Genomic DNA, 24408 nt, shown 5'->3' on the forward strand with positions numbered 1-24408 from the left:
AAGGTTATGTTCTAAAGTTTTTCAATCCCCACATCTCCTCCTACAAATACAAATATAATAACTTTGCCAGATTTCATGATGATTTCAGTCAAGCCTTGTTCCTGGAGTCCCGGGGCGTGATCGAGCAAACTCCTCTAGAGGGAGCACTCGTCTCGCTCTTCTTCAACCGTTCTTCCATCCTCTCCAATGGTTTCTGCATGTCACTGATCCAACACCAGCTACTGGTGCATGTTTCTTTCTTTTTTTATATTAGAGACAGTCATTCAATTTTTGTGCAAATATCTTTAAAACGTGTAAGAAAAACAGTCATATTTACAATTAACAGATGGAACACAAAATAATCATGATGTTATTATAAGAATCATGTAAGAAAATGCATTGAGGGTTATTAAAGAAGATGACAGTGAAAGTGTGTAGTTAGTGACATAACTTTGTTAACTTTTATATCATTGTCATGCAGCTATTTAGTGCACATGCTTTCATGAGCCTGGCTGACATTTTACACATCTTGTTCTCACCCTGATTAAGGGGTTGGGCATTGTAACAGGAACAGGGCTCATACCTACAGCAGAGACAGAGCTCAGTGGCACCTGTAGTTGTGATGTCTAATGTTACCTCTTGTATATTTTATATGTAGCTTAGAGAATGCCACAAATGGAGCAGAAAGACACAACAGAGGGAAGTGTGGTGTCTCTTAAATAAGTGCATGAGGAAACAGGCCTGCGAGCACTATCAGCACTTACTCACAGGGATATTTTGGGGACATGTTTTGCAGCGGCTGCGGAGGCCTTGATTGTGGTGCAAGAGTCAAACAAACGTGGAGCTTTTAACAAACTGTGATGCCTCTCATGTTTTGCAATCGGAGACAAATCATCATCTAAGAACCTGTGACTTGGTCATGATGAAAACACAGAGTTCAGAGTTAGGATTAATCAAGTTTTATTTCATCTTGAGAAAACAGAGGCAAAAGTCCTTAAATATAAAGTACAATGGCATAGTTCTTGATATCAATGGTGTTTGATTTCTAGGATAAAGTTTGTCAAGTGTGTATTTTCACATGCAAAAAGTAAAGGGAAACCCTTCACTGTCCCTGCCCCACTTTATTCAAACTTTTAAAAATATGACGACAGAGGAACTTGGTCCTAATGTTCCTCAGATATTCGATACAATGTATTCTGATCATTAACTGTGCATAGCCAGGGAACGCATACGAAATGACTATAGAAAATTCAGCGAAAGTTATTAAAATTCTTAACATCAGACTCTCTCAGCCAGAGAATTTTAGGGCACACACACACACCATTGCACAGGTGCTGTTTCCTGTCAAATTGCCTGTGGTCAGAGTAGTGTGACAGGAAAGCAGAGGCTGTGAAGACACGCAGCTTCAATGATAATGAATCTTATTGGAGTCAACAAGTCAGAGAGGCCATTGCAAAATACTGTTGCAATAAAATACATGCGCTGTTTGCTGCCTAGATCAAATCTCTATCACTTAGAAAGTTCGTCTTAGAGTCAAAGTAGTTCAGTTACCAGGCAACCGTGAGGCTTAAACTGAAACTGTATCTGACAGTAACAAACCACCGAGTTCGAGTGAACTCAGGTTTGACTCATTTAATCCGTTATGCTGTATATACTCTGCTCAGTGTATAGCTTCTTAACTTATCTAGAATGTGTATTCTGATGCCATGCGTGATCAGAATGCATTTATTTCATTTATTTAAACCAAAAAATGACTCAACATTCAAATTAACTGGAAGTAAGAGTTTAACAGTTTACCGGAGAAAGCTGCTTTTTAACTCTACAGTTATGCCTCTTATAGGTTTAAGCTGATTCCAAAGCCTAATTCATCTACTTATGATTAAGTGTTGATATAAGACAAGGCACTCTTGCTGTAGAAGAATTAAAGATAAAAAAATGCCCAAAGTGTTCATCAGGGTGACCATTTTTTACCTTTCCCAAGCCACTCTGATAAAGGCTTTTTAATTTTTCACAGATAGTGGTTTATTTCTTTTTGTATCAAAATTAACCACCCACATGCCAAAGAGCACATTGTTGGACTTTTTAAAAACATGTGTCTACAAACGCTTCTTTTGTGCTTTTTAAATTAGTTTTTAAGTGTTTCCCTCATTCTGGTTGGCAGAGAGGTGTTGTAAATGACTATTCATAAATATGAATAGTCGTTTGTCTCTGTATGTTGGACCTGTGATAGGCAGTGGGACAGACTCCAGCCCCCTCTCCCACCTCAACAGAACAAGATAATAGATGGATTTATGTTTGGTGGAGATGTTCCAAATTTCAGTGTTGAATATAATGCGTCCACATTTGACTGACAGGCCACCTCATTTTATTATTAAGATGGAAAAGAAACTAATTTAGAACATGAAATATAGATCGCTGTACACAACAAACTGAACTATTGTACAGTATTTACACACCAAACCACTGCACTGAAATACTAAGAAAAAATGTCTATAAAAACACATTTTGAAAAAAAAGGCAACATTTCTTAAAAACTGCTCTTCAAACAGATGCTTTGCATCCGCGCACACATAGTGTTCACGCTTGAGTTGTTTATTGGGGCATAGAATCACTTACATGGTCGCTGTCAAACCAAAAACATCTGTGAGGCTGACGTGCAGACTGCAAAGAAAAAAAAAAAAAAAAAGATTTCAACCCATTAAAGAACACTTTAGCTATGATGGAAATAATATTTGACCCAGTAAAAAAACTTTAATTATGTGAAATTAGTTAAAAGCAAAAAAATTACTTAATATTTGATGAACATACAGTAAAAAGATCAGGAATCCCATCAGAAATACACAAATATCTTAAGTCATGCCAATTAGAAACATTATGGAATATCCAACAACAATCACTTCATATATTCTAGTGTCACATCCATTGTAACAGCCCTACACCAAACTCTATTCAGGGTTTAATATGATGCAAGTATTTCACTAACCTAAAATGAAAGCACAAAACCCTTAATACTTAGAGAAAAGAGGAAGAGGTAACAGAGTAGAAGAAAAGAGAAGTAAGAGCGTGAAGAGAAGGAGGCACAGAAACTTTAAACAGAACTGACTGAGTCAAGAGGTTCAGTTATACATGAATGGTACCAGCTTTCATACTGTATGAGAATCAAAGATTTAAATTGAAGAAAATTCTTAAAACTTCGTGTTAATCTTATTGTCAGTTTGCAGTCGTCTTATTTTTCCCTTTACTATGAAGAAGCAGTAGAGGCCTGACTGGAGATACCAGGGTCTGTGAAGCATTATGTGTCACCTGCCTGTCTTTGGCGTTACATGCAAGCCAGCATGTGCATCCAGATATTAATGCTTCCCTGTTCACAGCCTGCAACCTCAGACCCTTAGAAAAATAATTTAGAAAACCTATAGAGGTCCTTTATATAGCAGGGTTAGTGTATCAAATATGCCTAGCGTGCAAGCATAGCTTTTTATCAGGAGCTCAGAAAAAAGGGCTCCAGCTGAATGTGCTTATTGAAATGAGAGCCTGGCAGGTGCTTGATGACAGCCACACCGTCTCCATCAGGCTGAAGTGCAGCAGGCCCAGCGCAAAGCCGCACACCATGTCGGTGAGGTGGTGCTTCCCTAGCAGCACCCGCGATATGCCCACCAGGAAGGCCCACAGCACCAGCAGGATGCGAAGCGGCACAGCCAGCACCAGGTGGGACAGCAGAAACTTAGAGACCATAGCGGCTCGGCTGGCGTGAGCCGCCGGGAAGGAGTAGAGGTCCATGGCGATGCAGTCCATGAATCCTGGCGTCATCTCCCAAGGACCCCTGCGCTTCACAAGTCTCTGGACTCCAGCCACCGTCATGACATCAAGGATGAGGGCTGTCACAGAGAAAGTGAGAAAATTAGTTATATCATGAAAACCAACAATCTGTAGTGGAAGAGGCATTAAGATACTTCAGTAGAAGTAAAAATACAACAACATCAAAATACTTCATTACACTGCTCAGCAATTACAATTTAGATATCTGAAACGTGACAATGGACCCCAAGCAGACATTATTTCTTTCATATTCAAAAAAACAGGAACCACTAGTTTAAACAATAAAATGTTTTATATGCTATTTTATCAGTGTTTCCATTTTTGATATAAAATCCGAATCTGAAAAATAGTTTATAAGTGAGAAAGTAATAAATATGTATATAACGATATAAGTTTTTTTTTAAGAACAGATCTAATCCTTCCCATTACTGTTAAATTGCAATTTCTAATTAGTGACACATTAAAACGAAGCACGTCTGCATGTCAGAACATGAGTTGTGGGCAGTTTTTGACTGGAACATATCAAAAATTCCCCGAAGATATATCCCACAGTTAGAGTCAATCTGCAGACTACGTATCATGTGGCTCACATTCATAGTTTTGATTGAAATGTCTCAACAACTGCTGGGTGGACTTTCCTGACATTTGGTGCATCCACCCATGATGTTAACATCGGTTACCATTTAGCTCAGAGCACCTTTTTCATTTTTTGTTGAATATGTAAACAGTACTGAACAGAACAAAAGTGATAAGAGCAAAAGACAGGAAATGAACAAGATAAGAGAAACAAACTGTCACAGTGGAACAGTGTGGTCCGATCAGGGCTTTTTATATAATGCAGTGAGGCGACTATAGTTGTAATATGTAAAAGATACATTGGTGACCAAGAATAACTCATCAGTAGCATTTGCTTAGAGTCGACATACCAGACATTTGCAGTTGCCTTTTATAGCTCCATACCCCTCCCAAAAATATCCTACCCATCACCATCTTTGTCTGCCATCTTCTTAAACACGCACACGCACACACACACACACACACACACACACACGGCCAACCCTGCACTAAATAACTGTCAGTTGTCTGACACATTGGTTACGCTGCCCTACTTCTCATTCCACTCGCCCACGCACCGTCCCAATGGGGCCATTATTTTAACTTCCACTCCAGCTTCTTAAAGGCAGGCTTGTGGTAAGGTGCTGTCTTTTTAAGAAAGGAAGAGACAAGGGAACAAAGTAGAGGTGAACAGGTTCAGTAAAAATTTAAAAAACAGACGTGCAATGAGACTGGTGCAGCCCTACGCTGCCCTGTGGCAGTGAACATCCCAAAAGCCCTGAGGGGAGGCAGAAGGTGAGCGATGACACATCACATTATCATCTGCGAGCCTGTTTGCGGTGCCCTTCAGCTGACTACAGCAGCAGCGAGGATTCAGTTTGTTTGGCAGCGTCAACACATCAAATGACCAACGTCTTCAAGAATGTGGAGGTAATTTAGCAAAAATACTGGTATTACTTTTTTTGCAGCTGTTTTAAAAAAGAATCCTGTGCTGGGACACAGACAGCACGGCTGCAGGAGGCACAGTGTGATAATACGTTTGAAGTCAGCCCCCCCTTCAATCAACACACAGTTATTGATCACACACAAACAACAGTGTTAGATTTGAGCAGCCGAACGCTCTCCAACAGTGAGACACCTCCTGGGTGCTGAACTCAGATGGACTGATCAATGGGAACCTGCTAAATTGGGAATGGAATCTCCACCTCTAAGAAGTGGAACAGGTGTAGACAGATAACTGGCTCCACCAGATCAACTTGCAATGAGAGGAAATCCCACAATGCCTATTGTTTTCTCATAAGTTCAGATGGCGCACAACAGTAAAACACTGCTTAGTTTTTTCGCTTGATCAGAGTTTCTTCTTTCCCACAGCAGCAAGTGTCTGTCACTGGGTCTGTCTGATTTCACTGGATGATCTTGTATGAAATGAAAACTTATATACTCTAATGAGGATGAGCTAATGAGGAATGCTGTGTCTCAATTAAAGAGCTGCATCCTTCAGAGGCTGCATTTGAAATGTCTTCATAGCAATGCGGCTGGACTGTCCCATTGAAGCCTCCTTCAAATGTGTCCGACAAATGCATCCTTCCATCCCAAAGAAACCACAGCTCCAACGGGTGGATTCTTCCAGGCCCAACCTATCATCCACAGGTTTTCAAAAAGGTAATGGCACCGGCAAGCGACGAGATGTCCAATACAAACAGCTAACAGTACACATGTTAAAATACCAAGGGTCATTCACACTTGAGCTCTGTTGCTAGGAAACAGCAATAAGGGTGAAACGAGCTGCCGACACTGATCACGGAAACCCTCTGTTGACCAGACCATCTCATGTCTTAGAAGACTGCCTTGTTTGTGGAATGGTTGGACCCCATCCTCGAAGGATGCAGCCTTTTGTCACTCTCTAATTTGTTTTTAGTTAAGTTTCCATCAATCGATCCTTTGAAACAAGCTTGATTTAACCATACCAAGGGTACTGCACACCCTGGTGGCAATGGCAATTAAAAGATGAGAGTTGATCAAAATATCTGGCTCCTCAGCTTGTGTTTGTCATTTGATGGTGGGAAGGGAGCAAACATTGAGGTTGTGGAGTGTTTTTATTTAAAGAAGCTGCCTACTGAGGAAAAACAAACAAACAATGCTGGCAAGAGTGAACCAAAACAATCCAGGGACAGAGTAACACAAACTCAGTGACTTCAGTACATCGGGCTCCGGTCGGGATCGGACAGTGCCTGTCTGGTTCAGGCTTTAGTTTTGCCTCAGGTTTGGACAGAAAATGATGATTGTGAGGATCCTCACAGAGCATCCTGCTGATATATTAATTGACTCTAGGGGCCTCCTTCAGGCAAAGGTTGACTGATTAGTCATGCAAACAGAATCTTGACTTTCCTGATCTTTGTCAGTGCCTGAAGCATCCACAGGACTTGATTAAATCTCTTCTGCACTTTGAATGGAGTTGCATTATTTTATATCAAGCCTGACTCTTTGAAATTAGAGTAATTAGGTCACTGGAGGAACTTAGTCACACAAATGAAGAAAACAGAAAACACAAAAGCTGCACTACACTATAGTTGATAAGTGTGGGAACATCCTCTGCAGTCAAGGTCTGCTTGTGCCGTGCCTCTGACATGTTCCGTTGTCTTATTGTCCCAGTCATTGTGTGACGAGACAGTTTTCCAAACACTATATTGGAAATCCAGTTATGTCAGTGTTATTCAGTCATAACAGTAGACTGAATAATTCCAGACTGACCGGTCTTAGCTGATTACTTTCCCATTACATGAAAACAAACTAGGAGTGTCAATCAGCATTAAATTTAAAATCCCCAAACACTGTTCAAAATGTATTCCCAGACAGACCTTGATAGACTTGATAATACGCAGGACAAACAAATAATCAACAAGCAGTTGAAATTAAACAATGTTCCAAACACAATACAACTGTGTCCTAAATCCAGAGATTTACTCTCTTCCAATCAGAGCTCAGAGTGACTACAGCCGGAGGATTTGTACTGCTTTTTGGTCAATAATCTGTGGTCAAGACTGCACGTGTGTGTGTGTGTGTGTGTGTGTGAGTATGCACTCGCTCATGCACGTACACACACAAGTGCCCCAATCATTCTGACAAATTTTACTTTGTGTCATATGCTCCTCGTAATATATGCTGAATTAAAAATGTAGCACATACAGAGAAAAACAATGTACTACTAGATCAACAACAACAAAGACCTTGTTATGTATGGACCCATGGGAAAAAACCTTATCAAATAAAAATCTGTTTACAAGCTTCATGTCTGAACATATTTTGGGGACCTTGAAATGTTGGCAAATCCATTTGCTTCGGAATGAATGAGCGCTGATCAAAGTGCATCTTGTTTTGCAGCTGAAACTTTGTAGCACAACATAATATCATGAGCCATACAGTGATGCAACTCAATTAAAATGTGCTTCTCAGATTTTTTTTGTCATTCTAAAAGAGTACAAAATAAATCTAATAGACAGAAAAGCTGTGAGATACCAAACTCCTTTCTTTAATACACAATGTTGACTTAACTGCACAAAACTGACATGTGTTGTCATTCTGTCTGAATATGCAGCGTTTGTTCTGGGCAGAATCTGCAGAAATATGAATAATGTGTCAATCATATTAAATATTAACAGGTCTGCTTTGCATTAGAAAGTGTGTTAGTGTCAAAACAACAGGTCATATGATGGGTTTATATAGCTTTAGCTTAATAAATAAATTAATAAAAAAATTATTAATGACTTGTAGAGCATGTAAGAATCCCATTGTCATCCTCAATGTAGCAATAATACATTATAATGTATAAGCCCTTAATAAAATATACCTTGGCAGAAAGTGTTGTGCAAACCTCTGCATGTTGAGAACATTTAGAAGTTGCTGAAACCCCTGTGTTCAAACTAATGTGTTTTTTGTTTAATGTGACTGCATGTCCAAACCTTTATAAGTTGACTGGCACAGCTGACTGTTTCTCCAGGTGAGAACAAAAGTGGGTAAAAGTAATATGAACACTGTCCCACATAGCAAAGTTTGGCATAGCATGTGGTATTTGGGCCAGATTTGCTATTTTACAAGTGGGCCACACAGCTCACATCCATATCATATGCAGGTCTTTTAAAAATGATCTGACTCTTGCTGTAAACTTTTGCACACTGTCGTGGCGCAGGAGGAGCGTTGTATGGAAGATGTATGTGCGTGTTTTGAACAGGCTGGTGACTGGCGAGTGTGATGTGGCATTTACCAAGCAGCAGGTTGACCAGGACCTCTTGTCCAGCCAGAGTGTTACTCCGTGTGAGACACACGATAGTGCCAATGATCCACGTGATGCCGTGCCCAGTGAGCGCTAAGAGGGTGACCATGGAGCGGCAGCCTCCCCACGAGGACGACGTGTAGGCGCACACCCCCATGCGCTTGGACAGACAGATATCAATGGCGAGGAGGGAGTTCATGGCGATTCCCTTGAATGAAGGGTTCAGCTGCATGCAGTCCTCCTCCGGCATCTTGCTGCCACTGTCGGTAGGTTCCTCGCTCTGCTGGCTTGCTTGCGGCTTGTTTTGGCCCTGTCGCCGGGCGCTGCCTCGGCTCTCAGAGGGGCCGGGGCCGCGGGGAGGCTGTTGGTTCAAGGACATGAACTCAGGTCTGCTCAGGACGTTGTTTCTCTCCCGCGCCCGGGACCTCACATTGTAAGTGGAGGGCATGTCTGGATGGTGCCAAATTCGCCTCTGTGGGTGCAACAGCCGATTGTCAATCTCCGGATGATAATTCAAGTGGGTGCGGGTCGACCACGCCGGTGAAATGTCCCAGGATAACACTCCCAGCACCCCCACCTCCTCCTCCTGTGGCCTTAATAGATATATTTAGAGCCACTGGAATGTGCGCTGGCCATGCTGTTTATACCGTGCAGGCAGGGGGAGTGCAGTGAGTGGCATTTAGCTCGGCCAATCCACTGAAACCCGATCTGCAGCATGGAGATAAAATAACAACATGCACGTCTTGTATCGCCACAGCGCTGCACAGCCCCGTAGAAAATAAGAGCATCACTGAGCGTGCATCTGTGGAAAACAAGCTCAGGCTAGAAGAAGGTGCAAGAGATTCGCACGACACGGTGTTTTCATCTTACCAGGGGAAGAAGGATGAGGAGCTACGAAGCGCACAGCTTGACTCTAAATCTCCCCTGCAGCCTCCATAACACCCCTGATATCCCGGCAGAGAGGAGAGGAGGAGAGGGGATGATCGCATAAAGCGATGCAGGCTTAAGAAGTAAACAATCAGCCAAAACAGGGAAGGGCGAAGACAAAGCAGCGCAGCCTGTGTGGCGTTTGGCCGCTCCGTGCGCATGTTACGTAGTTTACGTAGTCCCGATTCACCATCTGCGGTGCGCTCTGCTGCACAGCGGAGTTCTCCAAGGTGCTTAAACAGACCATATCATTCTTCTTGTTATATGGAGACCGAGGGAGGACTTTCTAATATTCAAACTGATACCAGTGTCCCACCAAACAAAACGAACCAATAACTCTGATAACAAGTGAAATAATAAATGAATATATATATATATATATAACTGTGGTGGAAAGCCTATTACAAATAAAACCCCAGAACAAACTATGATTGCCAGACTGATTATTGATAATTGATCAGTCAACTTGTCAAAGCTGATCACACCCGCCCAGAAACAGCTTTGCAGACTACGGTACAAATCAAATAAAAGTTGAATGAAAATTGTTATTAGGTTGAACTACAGTCATATACGTTTATTTCATTCATCGACCAAAGAAAACTATTTAAATGCACACACAAATTCTTAAATCTTAATGAAAAGGAGCAGAAAGAAGAATCTCAAATAATCTGCCCATCTTTAACGAGACATTAATTAACAAAGCAAATAATAAAATAAAAAGTGTTTTCACAAAATGAAAATCATTAGGATTTAATTATTATTGTTATTATCATTATTATTATATTACATTAAGTCATTCTTCGGTAATCCTCTGTATTTTAACCATTAGTTTTCTGCATGGAGCACTTTGTACTGTGTTGAAAAGTGCTAAATTAAGTAATATTATTATCATTACCTTGTTATTTAACTTGTAACTTATCATATTATTGTGTGTTAAATCATGTAAGGAATAGGATCTTGTTATTACAATACAACATGTTCTGATACTATAAAATGTATAGTGATTGACTGTCATGATCATCATCATTTAAAGATCAATCTATTGTATTATTGTTATTTGGAACTGTTAGAATAGAATTCAATCCTCTCCACCTCCTGTGAAAATATACATTTATTTCAAGATTTACACTGAAGCCTAACTCACGTGCTCTGGGGCTGCTTTCTGATCAGCTTTGCCGCACCCAACAGAAACTCTTAAGACTACATCTCCCAGAAATGCTTGCGGCTCAGGGCGGAAGTGTCGTCCCTGAGATACTTAAAGAGCTGCTTCACAGGCAGCTGAAACAGACCAATGCGTAGCGGGGGTGAACCTGCCGAGGCAGCGATGGGACGAGCACCGAGACCTGACAGCCTGCGCCGGAATTTAGGCTGAACCGCATCCTATCGCGCCGGGAGGGTCCAACGGGTCTACGTGACTTCATCCCGGTTGATCTTCCCGGTCCCGTCCCGTCCCTCCAGAGGCGTCATGTCTTTATTCATCCCCACATTTACGCATGGAACCGGTGGAGTCGGCGCTGAAGTTGACGCGGCGGTGTCCTGTGGATGTTGCGGTGCTCCTTCTCAAACTCGCCTAGGTGTGGGCGCTCTCGGAGGGGCTGCATGCCTCCGTGTGCGGGACGGTGAAATAGATAATCATAATTGTGTGGCAGACACAGAAGGAGCGCGGCTGAGAAGCAGATAAAGGAATTATAAACCTCTCTGTGTGACCGAGGAGCTGTGAGAGCCGCGGATCGTTCTGCTGCTGGAGACTTTCTGCAGAACTGTTTTATAGGTAGACTTCTTTTTTTTTATGCATGTTGGTTTTTGTTAGATCACAATCCACGAACCTTTAATCCGCACATGCATTTACGCAAAATACGCCCTTTAATTACTACACGTTTTTTTATAGTGATGAACTGAGGCTATTGCGGATTAAAAGGAGACTGTGTGAGCGTCACATCTCAGCTGTGATTTATGAATGTCTGTTTCTTTCTGTCGCCAGATGGATAAACAGTAGAGCTTTAACCCTTAGATTATATAGTTCAGGATCAGCCCCATAGTGTAATACAGACTCACACAAACAGCAGCGCGACGCCAAGATGTAACATTAGTAGTTTTTTGTTAATTATTTAGCGCGTAATTATCCTGAACTTTAAACCTTTTACTCACACCACTCCAATGCATGATCGCCAGAAGGTCACGCCTTTCTGCGATAGATAAAGCAACTTGTGGGAGTCAGTGACTTGTATCGTGACAGCATAAAAGCATCAATGCACGGATAAGGAAAGTTCTTGCATCTGTGCTTGTTTGGTGAAGTTGGTTTTACGCACCGGAAAGCATACACTCTACAAAAACGAAGACTCGCTGAGCTCGTCCTTTTCTTCCTCTTTTCTGTTCTGGATCCAACTGAAATGATTTTCTTCTTGCTGTGTCCAATGCGTCCTTCTCCTCCTCCTCCAGACCGCTGGACGTTGTTGTGGATTGTGTTGCTGTGTAATGCGATGGGCTGCATCCAGAGTATCAGGTGTAAGCCCAAGAGTTTCCGTGACAGTGTCATCGTCCTGGAGGTGAACACTGCCATCGATTCCAAACCCACCAGCATCGACGAGTCTAACAGCGTGGTCCTGCGCTACCGAACGCCGTTTTTCCGCGCACACGCCCAGATCCTGGTGCCGCCTTTGCCCTGTCAAGAGACGTGGACCATCGGCTGGATTCAAGCGTGTAACCACATGGAGTTCTATAATACGTATGGAGACAAAGGGATGTGAGTATTGTGGGCTCTTTCTTTTTCACTGTGTGGGGACTCCCAGGGATGAATATGAATTATTTAGATATGAACATAGAGTTTGTTTGGTTACTGAAATACAACACCGATGAAAATAGCCATTTGAGCTCTGATGGGTTCATTTGCAGCATATTACAACTCTTCTACAATTCAGATTATAATAGCAAGAGTGGCATCTTTGTCATGTATGACTTTGCATATGAAAAAAAACATATTTACCCCAGAATTTCTTGTCATACTATTGTTAAGGCTGCAGTAGCGACAAATATACCAATTCCAGGTTCACTGTCTTATGAACAAGCTTTTTATTCAAAAGGTTGTACCACTTATTTTCAATATAATAATGAATTGATTACCAAAGTAGCGTGGCCATTTAATGTTGATCTAGTTATTTAAATACTCTTGACACAGTGCTTACCAGTGCTTTATCAAAAAAAGAATTAAGGCCACTAAATTGGACAAGCAGTTGCTGATATTAGACTTTGCAGATAAAACATTTAACCAGTTTAGACAAAGGACAAGAAACCCAGCTAAAGTTAATGATTTCCAAACTCCACTAACAGAAAACATTTCTTTGGGGTAATTTAGCTGCTTGTGAAACTTCCTGTTTTTATGACTAAAGTGCAAGAATGACTCCAAAATGAAAATCCTCTTCAGTAGTGAAACTTGTCTGCAGTTCAATCTGAGCGGTCTAGCACCACTCTGTGCTGTGTATTAAAAATACTACACATATTAATGTCTGTTTCCAGGAAGATAACATTTGTAGAAAAGGAAGATAAATGAACTGTGAGTGCACTTTAATTTAATCAGTCACTCTGCTGTGTGTAGTATATATGTGGGCTTATAGCTTCTTGCTTGCAGGCAACAAAGTAGTTCAAAACCAAACAGATACGAGAGCAGGATGTTGTGCCTCTGCTTGTCAATATGTATAGGTTATTTTTGCACCAGTGGTTATTAAGAAGACAAACTGCTACAAATGCAGCTTTAAAATACATTTATGACACTGCATGTGTGTGTATTTGTGTTGCCACAAATGCTCCACAAGTAGCGTTCGTGCTTTATCTGTAGAATCTGCAGCAGAGGATGTTCAAGTGTTGCACGTCTAAGATTAGAGACCCAGTCCACTTCCACTCCCCTGGCAACCCGACCCCATTATGGTCCCACACATGTGAGTGAGTTACTTTCTCAGAGGTCGGTCTGATCAATAACTTTTGTCAGAAGAAGTTGTACCGTTTACAGTAACGGTCTCTTTCATCCAAAGTTACACAACTCTATCGTGAATATTTGGATTTTATGTTGCTTAAGTGTCTTTTTGTCGATTGTAGCCATAAACGCATACAAGCTTTCATAAATGTCTAATACGTCAAGATACTTGAACACAACTCTAAATAGATATACATGATGAAGTGGACAGAATAAAAACAGAAGAATGAACAATTAGTCAATATTATGCATTTCTTCAAATTCTACTTGTTCTACTATTCTAAATATTTAATTGTTTGTCATTCTATAAAAATCCTCGGGTTCCCTGAAAACAAAGAGACAAGTTCAGATACCTTGACCAATAGTTCAAAACTCAAACATATTAAGTTTATTACGATATAAAACAGAAACGCAAAATCCTCCAATTGAAGGAGCAGGAACCAGCAAATTGCTACAGATTAATTTTCTGTTGATCAACTAATCGATTTATCGACTAATCACTTTTGCTCTAAAGGGATTTTTGTAAAGATCACATTAACTCCTAACCATAGTGTTCCAAAGTGTCTAGTAAATACAGACAAATCCCAGTGACACAGAGGAAGAGTCATCTTAAGTTGGAAGTAACCAACATGGATGTAACAGATGCAGTATATATATAGATAGTACTACACTGGATATAGGGGTGTTGGAATGCACCCACCCACCTTTGCTGTAGCGTCCACAACACTTCATGCTGAATTTACATTATTTTGTCTGCCAGTGTAGCTCATGCGCTCAAAAATGTTTTTCATATATCATTATATTCCCTATTTTAAACTCATTAAACTTTTCCTCAGTCAAAGACAGAATTTGACGAGCAAATCAAGGCCACTTATTCCTGATGTTCATTTTAGGATGAAAGAGTTGAGTTCGCTCTCGACACGCGTAGTCCACTGATGTGTGTTATGATTAGATGAGGTCTGCTGTGTTCCTCTACAAACGCAAAGGTGCTAAAACACGAAATGTGGTAGAAGTGAAATGAGACCATTTAACAGCAGTTAGAGCTACGATGGGTTATGGTAAGGATTATTCTGTTGCAACCACGGACGACTTCTTCTTTTGATTAACTCAGATACAGTTATGCTCAACATATGTTAATTTCCTCTGATTCTGTCTTCAAAATATGGTACGTAATTCTATTTATGACATATAAATACATATTGTTACAGTTTCGGTTGATTTGGTCACACTTGCATTCATGCTACTGGTGGCAGGAGAGGATTTTTCAGTATTTCTCTATGAGGCTACTTTACTTTCACAGTTTCAACTGTTTAAAAAAGGATAAGTGGGATCTGTGTGGCTCTGGCTGATCCGAATGGTGCTCTTTGGTTATGCAGGTAGAAGTACGACAGAGTCTCAATATTTATTGATGCAAAATCTTCAGGTGAAATCACTTCATCAATTTATTTATCAAGTATCAGCAAAGATAGCGACCAACCAAATGAAGTCTAGGTCTTCATCAGGGTCTTTCATCTCTTCATCAGTTACTTAAAGTTATCTACTTTAACAATGCATTCATTACTTTAAGCTATTTCACTATCAACTACTTTAAACTAAAGCTATTTCAACTATCAAAAAATGTAAGTATAGATTTTCTGTCCTTATGCACTCTCAAATGCAACCTGTACGTTCTGGTGCTACAGCTGACTCAGTGTGCGCATGTATCATTTTCATTAAGCTATGATTTAAATATTTTTTTCAAATTAGTTGAACTCCAAGAACAGCCCTCCCTGGTAGCTACACCCCTTCTCAATATAAATTGCACTAGAATTTCATTTACGATAACTGATGACCTCAGGAGTCATAGTGCATTAAAGTTCTGTCATTTTTTTTAAAGAAGTGACTAATTCGCTGCGGTTCCGTCACAAACATGAAACCACACACTGAAGACACAAACAGGAAGTGAGCCCTGAAGTGCAAAAGCAAGCTGTGATCAAAGTTCCTCAGCAGGTCCACGACTCTTCATTGTTCCTGTGTGTACCTATGTGCACATGCTCTACTCTGCCTTTTATAGGAACCCACGCCTTCTACTAGGTAATTTTGACGGTAATCTTTGAGTTTGAGTACGCATACAGGAACAGGTCACAGTCTGCCTGACATTTATGTGGTTCGGTGTTGAATGACTGATAGAAAGTATGACCTAAATAAGGAAAATGAATACATGTTCCTGATGAAGTATAATGAGCTTGTGAGGCCATGTTGTCTGCACAGTTGTGCTTATAAGTAATAAATCTGAAAAGTGTTTTTAATTTAGTTTTCAAGGGTTTATGCCCGTGACAGAGTTGATTGCTTCAAATAGTTTTTCCGAGGCATCAGTTCAGAGGATTGGGTGATTTTTGTTTTTTTGCGAACAAAAATGTACATATGCACATGCACGTTCACTTTCATATTCACAAACACACACACACAAATCATGCCAGCCTTGCTAATCTCGCCCCCTAGGTGAAAAAAAAATCACATTGCCATGTCGGCACTAAGCCATGTGGATGTGATCACACTGTTATCTCCTCTGCTCTGCTGGTCCTCAGCTTTGGGGAATGAAAGGTAACCTCTCTCCCTCAGTGGAGAGAAAATCGATAGGTGGACCGACTGTAGGTACCAGGTCACTTAATCTGTTCAGTGTCGCCCGCTGTGTGTGTCACAACATATTATTGCACTGTATTTTTTTCACAGCAGTTTGAAAATTGGTGGAAAGAATTAAGAGCGAGGCCTTGAATGAACTTCTTGAGCCTGTCTTGTGTTGATGCATCAACAGCAACATCAATAGGGAGATTACTGAGATGCAAATGCTCGGCTGTTTGTACAGGCGTGGTTTTTACCTCACGAATCATTTGGTGTGGTTTACTCTGCCAGAGCTTAAATATAAGGTGTGATAAGATCCAATTATTAATGAATCTCATTAAGCACTGAATAGCTATCAGCTTCAATTCTGATGACTCCTTTCTACTTCCAGGTCAAGTTGGGAGCTCCCAGACCTGCGGGACGGCAAGATCCAAGCCATTAGTGACTCGGATGGAGTCAACTACCCATGGTACGGTAATACCACAGAGACCTTCACTGTTGTCGGCCCCACAAAGAGGGAAAGCAGGTTCACCATTAGCATGAATGACAATTTCTACCCCAGCGTGACCTGGAGCGTGCCAGTCAGTGACAGCAATGTGTCTCAGCTTAGCAGCATCCACCGTAACCAGAGCTTTACGACATGGCTGGTGGCCATCAACCAGGCCACCTCAGAGACTATCGTCCTGAAGACAATCCGCTGGAGGATGCAGCTCTACATCACAGTGGATCCGGACAAGCCTCTGGGTGAGCGGGCTGTTCTGAACGAGCCTGTCATCCAAGAGCAGCCCCAGATTCTTTGCAAGAACGAGTCCATCCTCGCAAACGCCATGGTCAAGCCTAACGCCAATGACGCCCAGGTACTGATGTGGCGGCCAAATAATGGTGACCCCATGGTGGTCATCCCACCCAAATACTGACCCGTTTCACTGACCAGGCTGGCCTTGGATACTTTGACAGTATCATCTCATATTTGTTCTCTTTTGTTTCGTTCCTGCTCTTCACCAGCTCTCACTGCTGTCGCCCTTCGTTGACATTAATGTCCGTCTATTTTCGCCTCTTTACTCTTTTCGCTCTTCTGTTTTAAAACAACGGAGGGAGGGAAAACCAGGCAGAGAAAAAGTTCTGAGAAAAAGACCAGCTGATGCTACAAGGGAAGGAGGATGTACTTTTTAAAACTGGAGTGAACAAACTGCAACCATTCTACCTTCAAACTGGGTCGGGTCTCACTGTGCTAAATGAAGTCATTGAAGAAATGAAAAACAAGAATATTTCTTGGTTTTTTATTTTGGACCTTTTTATATTGTGGCTGTTTGAGCCAAGCAATGCAAGGTTTTTGAGTGTGGGTCAAGTTATAGTATTTACATGACCATGTCTTCGCACATGCTACATACATGGATAGTTACAAACGTTGTATTCAAATACCAGTTGTGTTTTTATTTATGGTTGGGAGAGAGTGCATTTTATTTAGTTTGTTGCTGCCGTTGTGTGTTTCACATGGCAAAATGCATTGGTTGACTATAGATTTTAGTAGTTTAAAAAAACAAAAAAAACATGCAAGACATTCAATCCATGCTGCCTTAAGTTTACATCGCTTTCCACTGCAAACGTTTTCGCCTTAAACTAAGTGCAATGCAGTATTTTGCTCATTTGTCCCATCTCTTCCAGACTGTTGGTGCTGGCGTGTGTGGGTTTAGGACAGGAGATAACCCGCCTCTGACAAATGTATTGTCTAACAAGTACAACCAGCAATATGTATAGAAGCAGTTATACAGTTGTGTTTCAAGTGAATTACGCAGCAAAAGCGATGCTATGTGCAGAAAACACCAGTGAAGCAAACCCTTGTCAATAGCACTGAGTACATAAAACTTTCCGTGCAATAACAACTTGAGCGAAAGGTACTTAAAAGCACTACTCAATTAACCTCATTCAGTTTATTCTCTTCAGTGGCGGCTGTTGCTTTCAACGTCCTTTCTCTTCATCCTTCCATCTCAGGGCCCCTCTTCACTTCCTTCCCTTCTCCTTTTTCATCCTTCCGTTCTCGGTTACTCTTTCTTACCACAATGAGCGTGTTTATTAATACTTGAAATTAAAAAGACAAAGGAAATAACAGCAGTAAGTTTTTTTCCCTCACAATTATACGCATATTTATTATTGTTGACATCCTTTAAATCTGTAAAACTTAACTTTTCATCAAAATCAAAACATGTCTGCGTCTCAAGCCTCTATGTTTTGGCACTTATCCTCTTAATCTACACCGATATTCCTCCTCTCCCTAGTCTTTTCTTCCCCTCTTTCCTTCTCTCACTTTTTATCGGTTGTCGAGGCTGAAAAGCAGAACAGGAGCCATGTGAGTTTGATCCCGGCTGCTCGGTCGGCATATACTGTAGATGACCCACTTCTCTGCTCTGCCAGTTGTGGGGCTTGTCTCTCTTTATTTTACCGCCAATTCACGCAAACACACATACAGACACACAACAGTACTGGTCTGCTAAATACAAACATATAATGAAACATTGCCCATTTAAATGTTCATTTTTGAGCATGGCTTCAGATCCAAAACAAAACCTTTTTTTTTTTAAATCTATTGATGAAAACCTTTGTTAGAGGTTTTCATGTTAAAGTCCAGTTTTTGCTTTAAGATACTATGAACATTTATGCAAAGTTCCCTGTGTTTTGGCTCCAATATAAAAAATGCATCAAAGTATTATGTGGTTGTGTGTTTCACAAAGATTTGTAAGCTGCTGCCGCTGCGTCAGTGTATACACACCTCCCTTCTATGGAGTGAAGAAAGCCTTCCAACTCCGTTCAGGAAACATTTCTTTGTGCATTTTTTTAGGATATTCTGTCCTCTGCAACATTACAATACAGGATTATTGTGTAACTTCCCTGTGTAGTACCTTGATTTTGCTGGTATGTTTACCAGGACTTTAAAGTCACACTTTAAAGTAATACTTTGATAAGTAAAGATTCTTGGGGAACATGCCTATTTTTATGAAAAGTTTGACACCATTCTTACATTTGTGCAAAGATAACAAAAAATGACAACCATTGAAACACCTATTCAACCATGAGTGATATGATTTCCAATATAGATCTAATGGCAGCTCAGTAGAATGACAGATTGTAACCCTGGCTAAAGGCTCCACAGACTTCCATTCAGACTAATGTCTTATATAAGTCAAATAACAACCAGCTGAACCAGTGCTCAAATATCAAATCCATCCATGCGCTCGATCTCTCTTTTAAGCCCACACACAGCTTCATCAGGCACTGCTCCTGCAGCCGGGTTCATAAGTTACCGTGAGGCCCTGTGCTCTGGGCAGAGTCACAGACTGTGGTGAAGGGAGACGAGAACAGGCTAGTAAGGGACTACTGTCATAATTAGATCTGCAGTGACACACTTACACGCCCTACATGGACTGAACCGTGCAGTTGCGAGTTGTGCTGTGAAAGGCAAAGGCTAGCTGGAGTCATGGGCGAGGTATACGTGAGGTCAAGGAGCAGATGTCAGGGGGCAACGTATCTGAAGCTGCTAATGTCCTAAACTGAGGTTGTGGTGGAGTGAATGTGAAGTTGACAACACATCACGTCCGTTTAGAAAACTATTGTATCCTTAACTGCTTTGTAATGTCTTCAGATGACCTATGGACACCACAGATCGTATCCAAGCTGGACTAAGTGTAATATAATTAAACCTTGACACGCGTGGCCCGTGCTCCAAACGTGTGTGTGTGTCTGTTTGTTTTCATGTGAGTTGTGTGTTAAATCCAATTGGAGGGATTTAGAAGGGATGAGTTACACTGATGTACTTCTACTGTTGTTGTGTCATGATCTCTCTCTCTCTTTCTCTCTTACACACAAACAAACAGGCAGGACAGGGTACGTCCTTGTCATAAAACAGGGATAGAGCTTGGACGCAAACACACACACACACACAAACACACAAACACACAAACACCCCAAGGGGAAAGGAGTAGGCCTGGTGCTGTATCTGATTGTCACAGCAGTGTCACATTGGCAGCCTGAACTCATTTATCAGCCCTGCACGTGGACGGTCGGAGCACATGCTACAAAGCCATATGCACAAACACACCTATCTGCTAACAAACAGGGTGTGATGTATGTGTGTCTCCTGGTGATAAATTACAGCAAGGACGTTTTTTTATAAAGAAGAAATAGAGGAACTGAGGTCACACAGTGGGTGCCTGTGAAAAATCAGCAGCGTCTGATGTTGATGGAAAAGGGCACTAAACATCATCTGTGTGCGTCTGTCAACTTTGCGTTAATGATTTTACATTCAGAGAAATGTCACAAATGCAATATGCTTCCTGAAAAAGCCACAGAAAAACAACACCGCACATTATTGGTTTTCCTGTACGGAGCACCAAAAGTGCCAAAATTGGACAGCGCCAAAACTATGCAGTGTAATATTGTTGGTAAGTTGTGAATTCAAAAAAACCTCTTGGCACTTGATGATGGGCCTAATTTCATTTAATTTCCTGAGAAATATCACAAATGCAAAATGTAGCCATATGGGATGTTATTTGTCGTAGCGTTTTCTGCTCGTACGGCTGTGCCAAGCGATCGAACCCCTCCCTTCCTAAACCCACACATTACAGTTCTTCTGAGGGCTGCTACTTTTGCTCCAGCTCTTTATTTATTGGTTGAACCCTCGTGAGACAGTAACCATTATTTAAACCAGTAAACCTAGTTCACACTCAGGACCACCTGCCTTTCATTTCCTTATTTTTATTATTAGTTCTATGCCAGAAAGAAAAAAATGGATTGTCCACAGGTCAATTCATCTCACTATTCTCCTTATTTCAGAAAATATACAACATAATTCAGTGTTTGAAATACAACCTGACATGTGGTACATAGGATACTACAAGCAAATATGTTTGTTTCTCATTTTGTTTGGTTTGTTTGGAAATAACAGCTCTGATATAGTTCAAGCATTGTGTGTTTGTTCAGCTTTGACTTTTTACACCAATACTTGAAAATGGGTCAGTTCTGGAAAATATTTAAAACTGTGAAAATGCACAACATTGGGGTGAACAACCCCTGAAAAAATATGTAAAAAAAAGTCTTTTTTCAAGAATGAATAAAAATGTACAAATGTCACCCTTCGTCTTTCCTTTTCTTTTTAGTTAAATTTGCACATTGACCTTATTGAGGTGCAGTTACATGTTCACAATGTTATCAAATAATTTCAAGGTCTTGTTTAGCATTGGGAAAACTACTATTCACAACATACTGTTTTCCAATTTATAAATGTAATATTTTCATTAGCTCCAGACCGATTTATTGGTCGGCTGTAAAAGAAAAAGAAAGAAAAAAATCTCGATATGAGAAAATCACAGACATATCAATATTGGTCTTTATGTTTGCTGATATAAAAACTATTATTTTAAAGAATAAACAATGCAGAAAAGATGTGCATTTATGTATTAATTCCGGGTTTGATATGGACATCTTAGGAAACATTCCAATTTAATTTTTACATAAATATCAGCCAATATATTGGTATCAGTAAACTTTTCCTCCTGAATATTGGTATACGCCCCCTAGAAATCCATAGTGGTCAGGCTTTGTACTGGCAGCCCACTTCACTGGTCTGAGCTGTTTATCCAAACTGAAACTGACTAAGATTTTCTTTGCTGCCTCGAAGATACAAATCACATTTCCTTTTTTAGCACATCTTCTAGTTTTCATCTCTATATGTGTCACTTCAGGGAGATTTCCTCACCAGGCATGTTGGGTTCACCCGACCTGCACAAATCAAAAGACCAGATACCAGATGAGCCAGAATAAAGAAATGCTGTCTAAAGTGCTGAACTGAAAAATCTTGAAAAGCCTGCACATTTACAAAGAGGCCAGAGGCGACACATACACTGCTGAGCACAGTCAAGGCTTTTCTATGACAACAGAGGGGATGTTACTGCTCTGTATGTGCCTCTTTTTGTTGATGGCAGCGATTGAAAGCAATAAAAGAAGATAGAGCATAGTGGTGGAGTGAAGCCACTGGATAAAAACAAAGGAGGGGACATAAAAAGAACCACGCAAAGAGAATAAAATAAAGATTCTTCAGAAATAGTCAGGTTATGCATAAATTCAAGGGAAAACTTGAATAAACAAGTGATAGTCCTGGGTGCTTGTGGTGGCCCTACATGCCACTCAAACATTAATTTCTTTTCCCTTTAACCATCCCAAGTATTCACCAAGTATTGGAAAATATTATTATTCTGCATGCAAGTCTAATAAATGTTACATTTTACTTGTGGCAGAGCTGAATTAATAAATCTCTAGTAGCTGATGTTGACAACTCCCCTACCAGTCAGGAATTAAATACTTGAAACTAATTTGTTTTCTGAATTTCCATTTATACATGGGTTGGTCAACAGATTATACCATGAAAAGAACCAAATCTATCTGTAAATAAGTTTTCACGACCCCATCTGTGGCACATTAATCTTTAGAGAAGTTGAACATACAGTTTGTAGCTTAAAGATTTAGCGTTAAACTATATTTTTTAGCAAATGTTACTCAAACAGGAATATTGCATTTGTTGGGAACTGTCTGATGTGGAATAATAGACATCAGTTATGCTAGTGAGGAATTACAGCATGCTTTGCATGGTTTCCAGAATGAAGATATATATATGTTTCTATATATACCATACAATGACATACTATAGCAAGCTAAATATGCAATAGCATTTATTGTTTTGTGTCTTTTCATCCCATGAAAAGAAAATCTATCCCCAGCCTTATATTTTCCATTCACATGTTCTATGGTTGAAATTGAGGGTTTCTGTGTACGACCGTGATTTGTCAAATTCATATGCGTAATCTCATCAAAAGGGATAAAGGAGTTATCAGAAAGATTAAATGGCTTAAACTCAGAGCATCAGAGCTGCATCACACAAGATTAGAGATGTACAATAAAGCAATGACCAACTCTCAGTGGCTAAGGAGCCTCTTTGTATCCCAGTGGCACACAACCACTGGGTCAAATCAATCAGAATGTGTGCATCTGAGTCAGGTGATTGAAATGCAAGAAGGGTACACAGGTAATGCTGAACGGCTATGATAGCAGGAAGAGTCTCTTTTCAACTCCTCTGCACTGCACCTCCCTTATAACTCCCAGAGGAGTTCTCAAAGGTTTACAAAGTGCACGTCTGGGTTCCTTAATTTTCTCTTCATCGCTCGGCATACAATATTGCCACATTAGGCATGTAAATAGGGGCTTGAAATTAATCTCTTGACTACAGCATGAGCAGCGAGCAGATATTTCCTCCCTCAGCTCTAGCTCAGAAAATCACTGAGCTAGAGCTCATATATGATTGTGGACACTGACTCACACATTTTTAAGACAAGCTTGGGATTTAGCCACGTGTGGCTCTAACTATGAAAAGTCATTTCAACAATGAATCTGTGGGGAAAAGGGAGGCTGATGTTATTCTCTGTTTTAATGGCTGAGTCCAGCAGCTCATTTACAGTTAGTCTACACGCCGGATTCGGTTCAAGACCCTACAGCCTCGACTGTCTATTCTATCCTGGTCACATTCCTGAGCTGCAAATTCACAGCTATATTTACATGGCTCAGAGTATGTTGCTGTGTCTCGCTGACTGCACACGTCCACCTGTCCCTATTTGTAATTCAAAATAATCACTGCACGATTGCATCGTCGCTCCTATTAATATTCAAATGGTGCCACTGTTAAGAGTTGAAACAGCCGTCTATCATTCTTCGCAACAAGTCCTCCGAACTAAACAACCATATAGATCGCTGTCCCCTGTACCCTTGACCCATAGGAGGGCAGACATACCAGTCAATACTGGGGCTTATCGGCCACTGATCCACAGAAATCTACTGGCTTTCATCTTTATCAGGATTGATCTCTGAGTGACTATGAAAACTAATCTCACCTACTCGATTTTCAAAGTTATAGATATATATGCATGGAAGTGAGATTTCGCCTTTGTATTTTCCACATTTAGTGGAGCTGATTAGTAGAACAGACAGTCGGAGATGTTATTTTGGGGGGGGTCAGGCCTGCATTTAGGGTTTATGAACATGCGAGGTGTAAGTTTAAAAAAGTACTGATGGTCGTCATTGTTTAGAATGATACCAGTATTATTAGACCGTCTCTGATGTCCAGACATTTGTAGAAGTCAGTTAAAATAAGTACGCCGTGTCGTATGGGAGAAGGTAAATTGTATATTTTAACCACTTTTCAAGCAGGGGTCTTAACAAACCTCAGGTTTATGTGCACTACGGATACTTTTGT

General features: G+C 40.7%; 2 protein-coding genes across 16 annotated transcripts in view; one reads left to right on the plus strand and one right to left on the minus strand.

Annotated features, from left to right (window-relative positions):
* Positions 1 to 922: 922 nt before the first annotated feature.
* Positions 923 to 24408, minus strand: part of LOC109626228 (inactive phospholipid phosphatase 7) — a 57783-nt gene continuing 34297 nt past the window's right edge. For 6 of the 14 annotated variants that reach the window (XR_011239098.1, XR_011239095.1, XM_069513352.1 and 3 more), the window contains one exon: positions 20849 to 21887. Coding sequence is in view for 9 of the 14 variants with exons in the window: in XM_069513352.1 (XP_069369453.1) it covers positions 21842 to 21887 (46 nt within the window). In the remaining 5 variants the exon portion in view is untranslated. Of the gene's footprint in view, positions 3855 to 8611; positions 10786 to 20848; positions 21888 to 24408 lie in introns of those variants that run through there. The other 8 variants (XM_069513359.1, XM_069513358.1, XM_069513357.1 and 5 more) reach the window with 5 other exon arrangements.
* Positions 11177 to 21241, plus strand: fam78ab (family with sequence similarity 78 member Ab). Of its 2 annotated transcripts, XM_020081964.2 has the most exons (3): positions 11177 to 11318; positions 11987 to 12290; positions 16507 to 21241. In XM_020081964.2, exons 2-3 carry the CDS (start codon positions 12028 to 12030, stop codon positions 17030 to 17032), a joined length of 789 nt encoding a protein of 262 aa, XP_019937523.1. In that variant the 5' UTR covers positions 11177 to 11318; positions 11987 to 12027; the 3' UTR covers positions 17033 to 21241. The 2 variants fall into 2 exon arrangements, with proteins under 2 accessions (XP_019937523.1, XP_019937521.1); XM_020081962.2 differs by having other exon boundaries at positions 11267 to 12290.

This window comes from Paralichthys olivaceus, chromosome 18, assembly GCF_024713975.1.
Source record: "Paralichthys olivaceus isolate ysfri-2021 chromosome 18, ASM2471397v2, whole genome shotgun sequence".
Classification (NCBI taxonomy): domain Eukaryota; kingdom Metazoa; phylum Chordata; class Actinopteri; order Pleuronectiformes; family Paralichthyidae; genus Paralichthys; species Paralichthys olivaceus.